Source organism: Acromyrmex echinatior, chromosome 7 (genome assembly GCF_024713525.1).
Source record: "Acromyrmex echinatior isolate Ae372 chromosome 7, ASM2471352v2, whole genome shotgun sequence".
Classification (NCBI taxonomy): Eukaryota; Metazoa; Arthropoda; class Insecta; order Hymenoptera; family Formicidae; genus Acromyrmex; species Acromyrmex echinatior.
The window spans coordinates 10,669,736-10,683,125 of NC_141858.1; the positions used below are offsets into that span (position 1 = coordinate 10,669,736).

At 39.7% G+C, this 13,390-nt stretch overlaps 1 protein-coding gene and 1 long non-coding RNA gene across 12 annotated transcripts in view; one reads left to right on the forward strand and one right to left on the reverse strand.

The window, feature by feature from the left end:
- Window positions 1-13,390, reverse strand: part of LOC105154549 (uncharacterized) — a 36,633-nt gene that overhangs the window by 18,385 nt on the left and 4,858 nt on the right. For 9 of the 11 annotated variants that reach the window (XM_087407830.1, XM_087407831.1, XM_011070150.2 and 6 more), the window contains exons 3-6: window positions 12,574-12,705; window positions 2,955-4,713; window positions 2,581-2,743; window positions 2,269-2,466 (exon numbers count right to left, since the gene is read on the reverse strand). In XM_087407830.1, coding sequence (XP_087263956.1) covers window positions 2,269-2,466; window positions 2,581-2,743; window positions 2,955-4,713; window positions 12,574-12,672 — 2,219 coding nt within the window. In that variant the 5' untranslated portion in view covers window positions 12,673-12,705. Of the gene's footprint in view, window positions 1-2,268; window positions 2,467-2,580; window positions 2,744-2,954; window positions 4,714-5,271; window positions 6,345-6,371; window positions 6,841-12,573; window positions 12,706-13,390 lie in introns of those variants that run through there. The other 2 variants (XM_087407835.1, XM_087407836.1) reach the window with 2 other exon arrangements.
- Window positions 6,837-9,521, forward strand: LOC147909174 (uncharacterized). Its single transcript, XR_015545711.1, has 2 exons — window positions 6,837-6,937; window positions 7,036-9,521. It is a non-coding gene; the product is annotated as an uncharacterized LOC147909174 (long non-coding RNA).

The window sequence follows — 13,390 nt, forward strand, 5'->3', positions numbered from 1 at the left end:
AGGACCGGCGGATCCCGCTCGCTAGTTAGGGTATGTCAGCTGGTAGTAGTCTCCACCCGCCGAGTCCTCATCGGGGATTTGCAATTGCTTCACCCGTTTTACTAGCGCGCTAGAACACAGAATACTGTCGCTGAATTGTGGCGTCTCCTGTGGCGGATGTGTGCGGGTATGTTCATTTTATTTACTTTGTACAAACAAGGAAGTAAAAGACCTCGCGATATACATCTCGTAGTGTACATAAAGTCTTATAGGGAAAAATAAAATACAGAGATACACAAGAATTCGGCTGATACATTGCCAAAAATTCGTAATATTTTCGTAAAGAGGACAATTTCTTGCTCTCGGCAAATTCGCAGAACCTCCTACGAAAATATTATTCAATATCAGCAGTGAATCAATGTACTCTTGTAAGCGACATTTCTTCCCTATAGACTTCTATATATTATTTGACTTGCAGAAGAAAATTTATACCCGTTTCCATCAATGTAGATTAACTTTAATCTCGGTTCAACTTACTATTCATGTTTTTCTAAGAATTAGAATAAGATAAAGAGTGAGTTGAACTGAGATTAAAGTAATTTACTTTTATAGAAACGGATATTAGTCTCTCTATACATCTTTTTACGACCGCACACATTAAGTCCTGCTGATCGTTATCACCGTTAATGAGGAGCAGAACGAAAAACGGACTGACGAAACGAGTACATGATGTCACGTCTTGATGAAAGCTTCAAGGGTATGGCTTGAAATCAGACGAGATCGAGGACAGGGATGAAGACGGGAATTCGAGGGAGAACAAATCTAACATATATTTTACAAAGTGTACACTTCTTTTCTCGTTCACCGAGAAAGCTATCGAGTAAAAAGGAGCTAGCAACGTGAAAGAGAGTAGGCTGTTATGCGCATGTGGCCATGACGTGCTCGAAACTTGCACGATTCGCGCGATCGTTATTGCATGTGATACCACAAACTGAAATATTGTATTTCATGCTCCCGATACGAAAAATATTGCTTCCTTTAATTAAGAGATAGATAAGACGAAGCTTTATGTGCAATTTCCCCACGCGATGTGCTTAATAACTTCTGCGACTTCCTTGCGGTTAATATCGTTTTAGAATGTGGACTAAAATTGTAAAATTGCATATATCGTATCTACAATAATATATGGTGAATATGGGATATGAAAAGAATTCTAAAGGGATATTATGTGACACTCTTCCTCTCCAAGACTTTTGTTAATTAACTCTCGTTATTTAACTGAACGAAAAGATAATCGTATTATAGAAAAGAACAGAAGTTTGGAACATATTATAATACAGCGCGTATAAGAAAATTAAAATTAATTACGGAATTACCTAAAAGATATTGTTGAGTTTTTCATGGTATTGAAAAATTCAGATAGTACAAAAGACGCAATTTTCCCTGATATGAAATGGCGTTAAGTATAAAAACTGTTTAAATGCTCCCACCTGCACACATCATTAATTTCTCATAACATATTTACCTTTACGGAATTTTTTGTACACAAAAGAAATCGTGTACAAAAAATTCAAAAGATCATTCTGATCAAAGTTTAAGAATATGACTTACAACTACGGTGGACACAGACAGTGGATATACATAAATTTAATGGTTGGATGACACATTCTTTGTCTCCTGCGTACAGTATATACATACTTTATCGACTAACTATATTATAACATCGACCAGGTACTTTTTTAATCTTCCTACACAGTCTCTAGCTAAGGCCTACTACAGTTTCTGCTGTACTGTATTACAGTCTCTACTCATAACTCTGCTATAAACGCGTCGAAATTAATTAAAATTATGTATTCAAAATTATAATCAATATCACGTAACTAAAAAAAATTGAAATGATTGATGCAAATGTGTGTATACAGATTTGTTCAACACACAAAAAAACAGAACGATGTTGCAATTAGAATATCTACGAAGCGATACAAAACAAAAATGCGATACAAAAATAGAAATGAGATAATAATACTTGACTGGATTTTATCTATATATGAAAGAATAACATCGGGAAAGAATAACAACATCAGCGAGAAAGCAGTATCCCTTTGCCCCGATTAAAGGGGAGGAACATCTTTGTATGATTTACATATCATTACAAGTACGTCACGCGTTGTAAATTTAACCGCGGAATAATGTTACGCTAATCATTCTGAAGAAGCAGCATGCATCACGGAATTTTATGTTTCGACAGCAACGCAAGCATGAAAGGTAGTGAAAAATGCGAATACACACCCGGATTCGGTGGCGGCCTGATTGTTTATGTTACCGCTGTTGATGGAATTGTTGTTGGCGGAATTGGAATTCACCTCCTCCATATGCGCAGTGTTCAGCAACGAACTCCATTGCCTCATCACTTCTTCGCCCTGAGCTTCCAGCTCGGAAATTATAGTTGCGTCATCCAGCTCGTGCAACGCAGGATTGGAATTTAATCTGAAAGAGAAAGAAAGACAAATAATGATAATTTAATTCTAACAAAAATAGCAATATGTTTATTTCTTTATTCAAGCTAATCTCGCTTATCAAAAATTATCGCTTAATGCTAACCGCTGTTGTTCCTCATAAGAGCTTGCGTCGCTGCCGTCGTAATCTAACATTAAATCATCCGACGCGATGGATTCGCAGGGCGATAAAGTGTCTACGCTGCCTGCTCGATGCAAACGTTGTCCGTGATGAGGACTATTCATTACGCCTTTGATATGCACGCCATCTGTAACATAAATCACGTGTATTGTCACAATATATAAAATATATATTTCAATAAAAAATATCCAACTATAGCATATACTTAACAAAAATATATTCATTTCAAAAATATATTCTATTGAGTTTATTATTAAAATTCCTTAAAAACTTAACAATCTACACCTAAATGTATTTAAGAAGAATAAGAACTTTAAGAATAGCAAATCCGTACTCACTCTTAGAACTCGTCTCAACCAGAGTATGGCTATTCTCGGTGATTACTTGACCTCCCATAGCGGATTGCGTTTCGATTCTCGCTCTCGGGTTGTTGTCATCAAAGATCAATCCCGGTTGATCCGCGATTTCATCGTCGAAGAACTCTCTACCCTCGGACAAGCTGAGCGAGTTGGAGGCGTTCGTCGGCGTGCCCGGACCGTCGTCCTCGAGAGTGTTGTCCGAACGCTCGTGCGCGTGTTCCTCATCCCTCTTCGAGGGCTTTCCATCCGACTGCGTGATGCTGGCGGTAGGACTGTCAAATAGGCTGTCAACTGGTGAAGTTTCGTCGTCTATTAAAGTGGTTGTTGTAGCAGCGGCGGCGGCGAATGCGGGATCCTCGATGGTGAGCAACACCGAGCGTAGAGCGTTCTTCGATGTTGCGCCGTTTTTCGTGGCAGCGGTGATTGCTTGCGCGTGCTGAGCGATAATGGAGTTGGTACGCTGATATTCGTCGCTGGAGCTTAACGAGTACTCGTCTGCCATAGCTTCACCGTGTCCATATTCAGGATCGTCCGAACTGGGAGGGCTAAAGTCCGATTTGATGGACGGGACCTTTTCTGTGCGCGATCGATCTTTGTAGACCTTCTCCTCACTCAGACATCCCTCGTCGTAGCCCTCCGAGGACGTGGTGGACATTGACGCGGTCGAGTCGGTGTATCTATTGTCCTTGTTAACGATTCGCTGATATTGCGTAGCCCGCTCTCGCACAAAGCCAGTATTTAGATTCACCGCAGCGGTTGCGAAAGATTTGGGCAATGGGATCACCGAGATCTCCGTGACAGTGCTGTCGTCGTCACGAACATCTCTCACGTCAAAGCTTTTGCCGGACACCACCATGCGCAGGTTTCTTGGTCTGCCGACGCCGCGTCTCCTCAGAGAAGCATCATCCATGTAATCCATCGATCTGATTCTATCGTCCTCCAGACCGATCGGCTGGCTGCTGACACCCGAATCCTCAGTCACCGAACCTTCTTTCGAACTGGACGAGCCCTTCGACGTGGATATCTTTCTGCTTTGATTTGCTGCAGTCTTGGCGATCTTGGAATTCGAGTCGTTTACTCGTACGGCATATTGAGGTAGCGGCAAATGACTGGTGTGCAGCGTGTACCTACTGATAGGTTCTGGAATGCCTGAGACTCGTTTGTTCGCGTCTGTGTGTTGCATCATCGAATTGCCGCCGTAAGTCATATTATTCGATTGCGGCGGGCGAGATTTTGCTGGTACCGTCGTGCCGCACAAATGCTGTTGCACATGCGCGACCCTGTTTGGTTGTTGCTGTTTGACATAATAGTTCTCTTGTTGTTGCTGTTGCTGTTGCTGCGAATATTGCTGCAGCTTCTCCTGATTGTAATGACTGATGCTGTGGCTGCTGTAGATGTCGCCAACCTTGTTCGTGAATCTCGCTTGCGGCTGCCGATAGCCAAAGCGATTTGTCCTGACGCCGATACCACTCGAATCCTTCTTTGGCGGTGCCAATCGCGGTGTCGACCGGCCGGACGACGAATTGTGAATCATATTGCTGTTATCATCGTCCATCATCCGTCTGCGATCCTGCTCCGGGCCGGCCGATTTTGATCGTGGATGCAGCAGGCTCTTCTCGTTGGTGGTACCGGCGACATAGTTCGTTATCGGCATAGGAATCCCGCTGGCGGGTCGTCGCCTGAAACCGAAGGACATCGCGGTGCCGCGTGTATGCGACGTGCCGCGCTTCGAAGAGCCCTGAAACGAAGATTTTTTATTAGAAATTTGTCATACAGGATGTCTGAGGGATGCAGAACAATAAGACGATGATAAACGTAAGAAAAATTGCAAAGATAGAATTAAAATAAATTACATACACACGCACGCATCATTCTTATCAGAGATTCTTTTTTTTTTTAACTCTTCCGACACGAATCGCTTGTTAGAAATGCAAGAAATAGTTTATTACAACGAAGTTCTCGACGGGTTCTCGATCGATCTGTCTCGATCGCTATCGCGTTTCTACAGCCGTCACGAACAAAGCACTTCGTAATCAAGATGTAAGAGCTGGGATTATCAGTAACGTATCGTTCCTAGTCACGCATTAACTATGATTATCCGCAGAAGAAGATCAATATCCCACGTAATTCAATTTTGATGATTAGATTGTGAAATTTGCCTTCAGCCGATTACGTATATATAATAAATCTTAGCCATTTAATGTAAGCACGATCTTGACCTTTTTATTCTTAAGACTTATATTTTGCTTTCTACGAATATCCACTCGGCATTAGGCTGCCAAGTGCGCATACATACCGTACGCTCGTGAGGTTTCGGGGTCTGTTCGACGAACCTTTTGCTTGGTTCCCGACTGCAACAATATTAATCGATATTCGTGTGCGGATTATATAACGGCGCGGTGCTGATAGCGCATCCCGCCGCGGACGAGGCTCTCCGGAACAATGTGCTCGCGAGTACCGCATTGTCCATGATCGAGACGACTGAGGAACGACGGAACACGCCTCTGTGCGACTCGCGGAAGCCGTCTGAGCAGTCATCGCGTACAGTGGTCCATTTGAACTCCAGAAATAGCGTAATCGCGGCTGGCAGACTGACAAATCTGGGGATCGTATTCGCGCTTTGGGCGCGTTCGCGAAGAGACTCGAAACCCTAACTGACTCGTCGCTTTCAACACAGATGTCTCGTGACAGCCGTAAATCGACCGCGAAATCGTCGTCCTGATTACGCATGTGGTGGTACACATCGCACGTTATACGGCAAATGCGTAAAATGCGTCGTGTACGCTTACAAAGCAATACAACCTAAATTCGAGCTAAACTGTTAGTCCGCAAACACAATTGTAGTAAGCCTTAAGTCTTAAGAAATAGATCAATAACAGTCGTATGTGAGAAGAATAATCGACTTGGTCAATTCCTTAAGATTTACTACTTTGTTGTGTTTGCGGCACTGAAGGTAATGAACGCTTTTCAGCAAGAGACACAGTAAATTTATCCTTGTTGTTTGCCAATGTTAAACAAAGATGATATGATCACAATCTATTTCCTAATTTTACTAAAAACAGACGCGCATAATTTGCGATCGTTAGCGATGACAAGCAGGATGTCACACTTGCCGGAAAGTATCAAATGTGTTCAGAACTTCTTCGATCATATTAATTTTCAAACAATATCAAGGATCATTTTCAACCTTCAAAATATAAATTGAGTTCAACTATACTGACTTTAACTAAACGATATAAAAACTTGCGATTCAGGAAATCTCGGCAAATGACACTCTGATGATGTCATCGAAAATAATCCCACCCGATTGACACGCGCACTGTCATGGCACCCTCGAACAGGTTCTCCGTGAAGAGGATCCGAAGAGAAGGACGTTCTGTTCGGTGCATCCCTTACCGCAACGCCGATGCCCTTCTCGTTTTCCAGCGGGTCGTCTTCGCATCTCGTGCTGCCGTACCGGTACTCCATGACGAATGCTTCCGGGCCAATGTCACACGGCCGGTCGTCGATCGATTTCTCACGGGGATTGACGATTGTCCACCGTTGTTTTAAGTCGCCATGCCCCGAATATATATTTTTAACCAGTGCGAGGAAAGTGTTCTTGTCGGAAGAGGCGCGTGAAAGGGTTGGTACAGAGCTCTCTTCGTGATCCGTCACATCGTAAGGATGGCATACGACGACGAGGGAACGAGCGATAGCGCATCGACGTCGCCCTCCGTCGTCGTTGTCGTCGTCACCCCCGCGTTCCTCGCTCTTCCTTCGTCTTGCTTGTTACCTCGCGACTTCGGCCTTGTCGTGCTCGGGATGCGAAGGAAAGCGAACACGGGGATCGATCCGGCCATCTGCGCCGGCGTCGCGACGCCGATGTGCTCACGGCGACGCAGCCAGGGGCTTATTTTGCGGATGCGCCCACGTCCCAACTTCTACCTGGTATACAGGATGTTCCTTGAGAATTGCGAGAGGTGTGTCCGATCCGTTCGATTCATTTTAACCTCAAGATTATTCGTAGGTCTGATAAAGACAGATAATTCGAACGGATCCTCTAATTTTCATTGGTCAGGTGTATCCTGACTCAACGAAGCTGAATCTAAGCGGTATAGAAACGAGTTCGTCCCACACTCTTTCCGTCAGGGTTGAAGACGAATCGATTTCACATCCCTGCCACCGATTGTTCTCATTTGTATGGTATAGACGCACTCTGTATATGACTTGGATGATTCAACGTGTTCAAACGTATTCGTTATCAGCAGGAGTGGTTCTTCGGAGTTCGCAACACGATGAAAATTGTCTAAAAATCGATAAAGCGAAGCTATTTCATTCGCGTAAATAACTTCCTATTCGAATTTGTTTTAGGTATCTCATCAGAAAGAATCGTGAGAATGGTGCGAATCAATCTAAATCAAGGGACAATATTTGATATAAAACCAGATTTGATTATGTAACGCCATACGCAAAAGAAAAATGATTTTATTAAAATATCTAAAAATTTAGTTAGATATATGGATATGAAAATAATTTTATTAAACTATCAAAATAATTACACATAGAAAATATATATTGTATGCAGAGCTGGGCATGAATTTGAAATATTTTTATTTGAAAAATAATATTTGTAAGACAATTGTATTTTGTATCATTTCAATGCAACACATGCAAATATTTTATATTTTGTGTTTCATGGCAGCATATAAAAGTATTTTGTATTTTGTATTTTAAATACTAAGATTGACAATTAATGTTATTATTTGAATTACAAAGTACAAAGGACAATTTTTCGATTTTAAATATAAAATACATATATTTTATGTGTTCCGCTAAAATACTTGTATTGCAAAAATATTGCTATGTTTATATTGCTGTGTTTTAAATAAAAGTATTTCAAATACATGTCCAGCCCTGACAGCAAGTAATAATTATTTGTTTCAAGTATTTATATAACAAAAGTTTATACGTCTGCAAATCTGTCATAAGTTTATCAAGCATCAAATTTATTCAAAATATATTTTGAAACCTAGTAAGTTTGATATCAAGATTATTAAATTAAAACAAATTCGATTAACTTATTATTATAAAAAGCTTCTTCGATCAATTTTATAATATTTTTTAAAAGAAAATAAATTCTTGTTTTAAGTACATGATAACGAATTTTATAATAAATATTACAAATAAGATTATTATCGACGATATTTATTAAAGATAACCATTACTTAAAAGAAAGGAAGCAAATTGAGTAATCATTTTTTAGAAAGAGAATATTTTTCTGTGTATGTAGGAAACTCAAACATGATGAATAAAACTGCAAAAAATTTTGATATTTGGGCAACTAGATTGTCCTATGTAATTATTTTAATAATTCAACAAAATTATGTTCAACTATGTATCTAGCTAAATTTTTTACTTCAAAATCATTCTTTCCGTATAAGTATTAATGTTTATAGAAAGTACTAGTTTTATGAACAAATAAATCGGTGAATCGATACAATAAAAATTTCCTAATAAATTCGAAGATTTTATCTTGTTATCATTTCATTTTCTTCAAATTAAGATCTTTCACAAAAAGATCGGTTTTACCGAAGTATCTAAAAATCTAGCTAGATACACATCTGAAAATGATTTTGTTGGACCGTCGAAATAACTATAGTAGAAAGCTTAAATGTTGATGATAATACTGAAAAAAGTTTTAATATTCTAGCAAGTCGTATGTAATTATTTTGATATCTCAAACAAAATGATTTTCAGATCTATATCAGCTCACTTTTTCAATACTTTAACCGTTCTTTTCGTGTTGCAGTCGATGTTGCTGATAAGATAGTTAAGCCTTTGCGCTTTACGTCGTGATAACGCCGCGGACAAAGGAAGTTTCATAGATAAAGGGTAAGAGTTCAGATGATCGAAATGACTCGAGCGAACTTCCTTATCCACATCGTTCATCGAAACTCTCGTGTATACAACAATCATATATATATATATATACACGCGCGCAACCGTTTCACGAAGGAAAAGAAGAGCTTCCGCTTTAAACGTAGACATCTCGGCTGAGATCTTCGGTTGAAAACGTCAGCTTCTAACGAGAGGACATCGGGGAAACAATAGCAAGAAGCGGCATTTGATCCGGCGTGTGATTTCGCCGTGCGAATCGGCACGATCGTGCGCGAGGAGGCGAGACAACGTGGGGAGAGACAATGGGGAGAAAAGATGAGAGTTCTCTCTCCGATTTCTCCTTCTTCGCACCTGAACCGTGCACGCGCCGCGGCCACAGGTTCTCTCTGACGTTCTCCAGCCTCTCTGGTTTCCGGCGTGGGGCTGCCATGCAATCGGCACGCGTGACGACGAACAATGGAAAGCACGTCGTCGTCGTCGTCGGCCGAAACGAGATCGGTCGCGTGAACCGCGGTATGTTCCCCGAGTGAGCATAAAAGTTCTCACAAGAAACATACGAGGGTTTTGTTAAAAGAATAAACCTCAATGAAACCGTTTGAGAAGCGGGATCGTCCTGATTGTGAAAACTAGCGACGATTAATGAATAAATATCTATTAATGAATAAACATTGATTGATTCGCGTGCGTATAAAAGAATTACAATAAGTTGGGTGCTGAAATTCGCACGACTTAACGGATTCCTAGAGATGCGAAGAGACGTGAATTGACTCTTTACACGAAAAGAACGGTTTTATTGAAGTGTATAAAAATTTAACTGATGATTACCGGCCAGAAAGCCGTATTAGCATCTTAAGATATTACTTAAAACGATCTTAAAATGAGAACGGATTATGAATACCCCCCATAGATCAGAAAATAATTCTGTTAGATTATCCAAATAATTATATAGAATGCTCTACTTGAATAACAAAAGTAAGATTCTGATTATTTTGATGATCCAACAAAATTATTTTCATCTATATCTCTAGCTATAAATTTTTAAATACTTCAACAAAATTGTTCTTTTCGTGCAACATTTGCCGATTACTTTTAAATATACCTTCGCGAACGATTATATAAGAAACGTGGTTTGCGGGTCATCTTCATGGAAAAAACAATTTTACTGAAATATCTAATTCAGCTAGATATAAATCTGAAAATAACTTTGTCAGACGATTATAATAATATCTAAGAACCTCAAGCATGATGATTTAACAAAATTATTTTCAGATCTATAATATATCTTAGCTAATCTGTATCCAGCTTAGATGCTTCAGCAAAATCGTTCTCTCCGTGTTGATACATCATTAAACGCCAACGTTTCGTGAACATTGTGGTTCATTTTATCAGAACGAGAAGCAACGTGATACTGATCAGTATCAGGATCAATGAACTGCAATATTCGCAAAACGTCGGCGTTTAATAATGTATCAAGACGCAAAGCAAATCACGTAGCTACTTTTAAAAAAAAGTACCTGTGTAAGCCTCAAAGGTATTATCAATTAACTCAAATATGTGAAGGCTATTTTCTATAAGACTATATTTATCTACTCCAGTGCATCGACACTGGACAGAATGAAGTGCAAGTCTAGGCAACGTAATCGCTTTTAAAGCGATTTATGACGTGTCATGTCCGTTCGAAGATAATTAATTCGTCGCGATTCGTGCATGAGAAAGTTAATGCGAGCCGCGAAAGTGGAGATCGATATAACTTACAGGATACAACGGGATACGTTCGATAGTCGAATTATTCTTAGTTTCATCGTTAAAGGAGGCATTCGAGCATGCGAGTGATTACGCGGCGTTTATCTGCAAATCATATATGAAAGCGTAGACTTCAATCGCGAATTATAAAAAAAGAGGATCGACGATAATAATTGTAATATTTGCGTCGAAACTGCATGCTCGAGCATTTGATCGTGTGAAATGAAACTGATGTGCGGTACAATGTCGAAAGATAGCGAAAATTATCGTTATTCAACGCCTTCGTGTTGCAGTGAAACGTTGAACGCAATATTCGGTCACGCGTCGCTGGCTATCATTTTTACAGAAAGGAACTGAACAGGTTGCAAGGTGGTTTGGCGACACGGATGCGCGCGAATGATCTATTCATGGATGAAGCGCGATCCCGTTGCGAGTAGAATCGCATTTGAGAAAGGGCGTTGAACCTCGACGTGGCCTTCAGCCTAGCCGTCCGTGCGATCAGCTGGTTTTTCCGCTATACGCGTACATGCTGAGTATACGTGATACTTGGCATAGCACATTCATACATGCATATGTACGTAAGCGATCCCTCGTGGATATTGCGTAAATGCAATAACGGCGGAAGTCAGGGACACACTCGATGTCGATGATGAACGTGGACCTTGAAGTTCAACGTCCATCGGTGCAGTCGATGTTATTGATTTCGTTCGATAGAAAGAAGTAGCTTTGCAACTGTTGTAAGATTCTTTACTACTACGAGATTTATCCTTAGTTTTTCTGGATCTAAATGTATCTAGTCAGCTAAATCTGTTTGAACAGCGTGCTTTTCATTGAAAAAGTTCGTATATAATTTGACGTAGATTGGCAGTAGAAATCGAGCAGGATCTATATTCGACAAACTACTCGATTTTTACCGTCAATCTGCTATCAAATTATGTCAGATCAGCTCTAAACACGAGCTTAATGCAAACATAAAAAATGATACTGTTGCACTTTTCTCATTGAACTGCCAATCTGCTGGACGATTTGCTTATTGTGTGTGAATATAAACCAGTCATATTAAATAGAGTTGTCACAAATTCCTAAAATTCCATAATTTTTCCCTGATTTTTCTAGATAAAATTCCAGATTTTTCCCTGTTTTTCAATAATATTTTGAATCTTTTTATATTTTCGTCCTGATTCAGAAACCGTCAAATATTTTGTTAAAAGAGCAATTTAATACAGTAATGTAAATTACTATTAATGTTGTTAACACTGCTTGCGTTGAATTGTTAAATTGGTAGCACTCCAAAATTACGTAGGTATGATATGTGCATATTAATATCATTTAAAGCCAAGAATTTTAATTTTGCAGATTTTCTCTGATTTCCTTGATTTATGGCAAATTTCCCTGATTAAAGAATCCTACAGTTGCAAAACTGTTTTTTCTGCTGCACGCACTCTCTAAATTCTTTGAAGTGGAATTTCATTCTAAATATTTCACTTTATTATAAAGAAATATAAATTTTAAACAACTTGTATACTCTCTAAATTCTTATGAAATGGTATCTCATTCTAAAGAATGAAAATTAAGTCAGTCTTAAAGAAGAGTGGTTTAATCTTTAAAAGTAAGATTTTACTCTTCAAAATGAGATTCACTTTCAAAGTTTTAGAGAGGAGCCTTTATCGCATTTGAAGTGGCTCTACAGGATGTTTCTTAAATCATATAGCGCTATTCTTGATTAAAAATTGAGTCAAAAAATCTTCTTCCATTTTGCAATTTTTGTGATAGTTAATGATTAGGCCGGATACGTGCCTTATTCGGTAATATTTAGAAATAAAATATTTCGTCAATCATTGCAAAAATTGCAAAATTGTAAAGGACTTTTCGACTCAATTTTTAATTAGAGATAACGCTATATGATATGTCTATTTAAAAAAACACCTTGTATAGCGACGACATCGCATAGATGTTGAGATGGTGAGAAGCTCACCTGTTTCTGGGTCTTGTCCATGATACGGTACGAGGGTGAATTGTGATGACCGGATGCTGCGACGACGGCGCCCGCCTTACGAGACACGCATTGCCCCATATAGATCCGCCAACCTTATCCCAACACCAAATGCTGTTCATATAAGAGAGTATACATTAATAAAAGTACGAGTACTCTGTAAATACGCGTTCGTGCGCTTACGCTAATTGTTAAAGCCATTTAGAGGAGAGCACGTAAAGTTGGAGACACCAAGATACCTCCGTGTAAATTAGTAGATAGACAAAAGTTTTTCCCTTAATACATTATACGCCCGCATACCATCGACAACGACACGTATATAACGGAAAGAGTTTAAACTGTGCGTATAACAGTTCCCATCCTTATTGTACACCTGCCTCCCCATTCGCTTTCATTAACATTTCAGCTCGCAGTTGATCGATGGAGAATCTTCATTTGATAGAAGCGAAAATCATTAAGTGAAAAGAAAGTATAAATAGCGGAAGAATATATATATGCAGCCAGGGTACCAAGAAGTAGACAGAGTACCACCACCTGAAGTAACATGTAAGTCCGGGAAAAGTTCCGCGCTGATCGATAAAGCCTATTTCTCTGTTGAAAGGAGAAAATGCGCGATTTAACCAGAGGCACTGGTCGAGGTATGCCGAGGTACATCATCTATGATTACCTTTCGCGTTACGGCACCGGTTCTCAATCTTGCAGGTCACGAACCGAACTCGCGTCCCCATTAGATACGCCAGTGTTGCGATATACAGAATGTTCCAAAGAAGAGACATTAGCAGCGAAGCGCGAAGGAAAA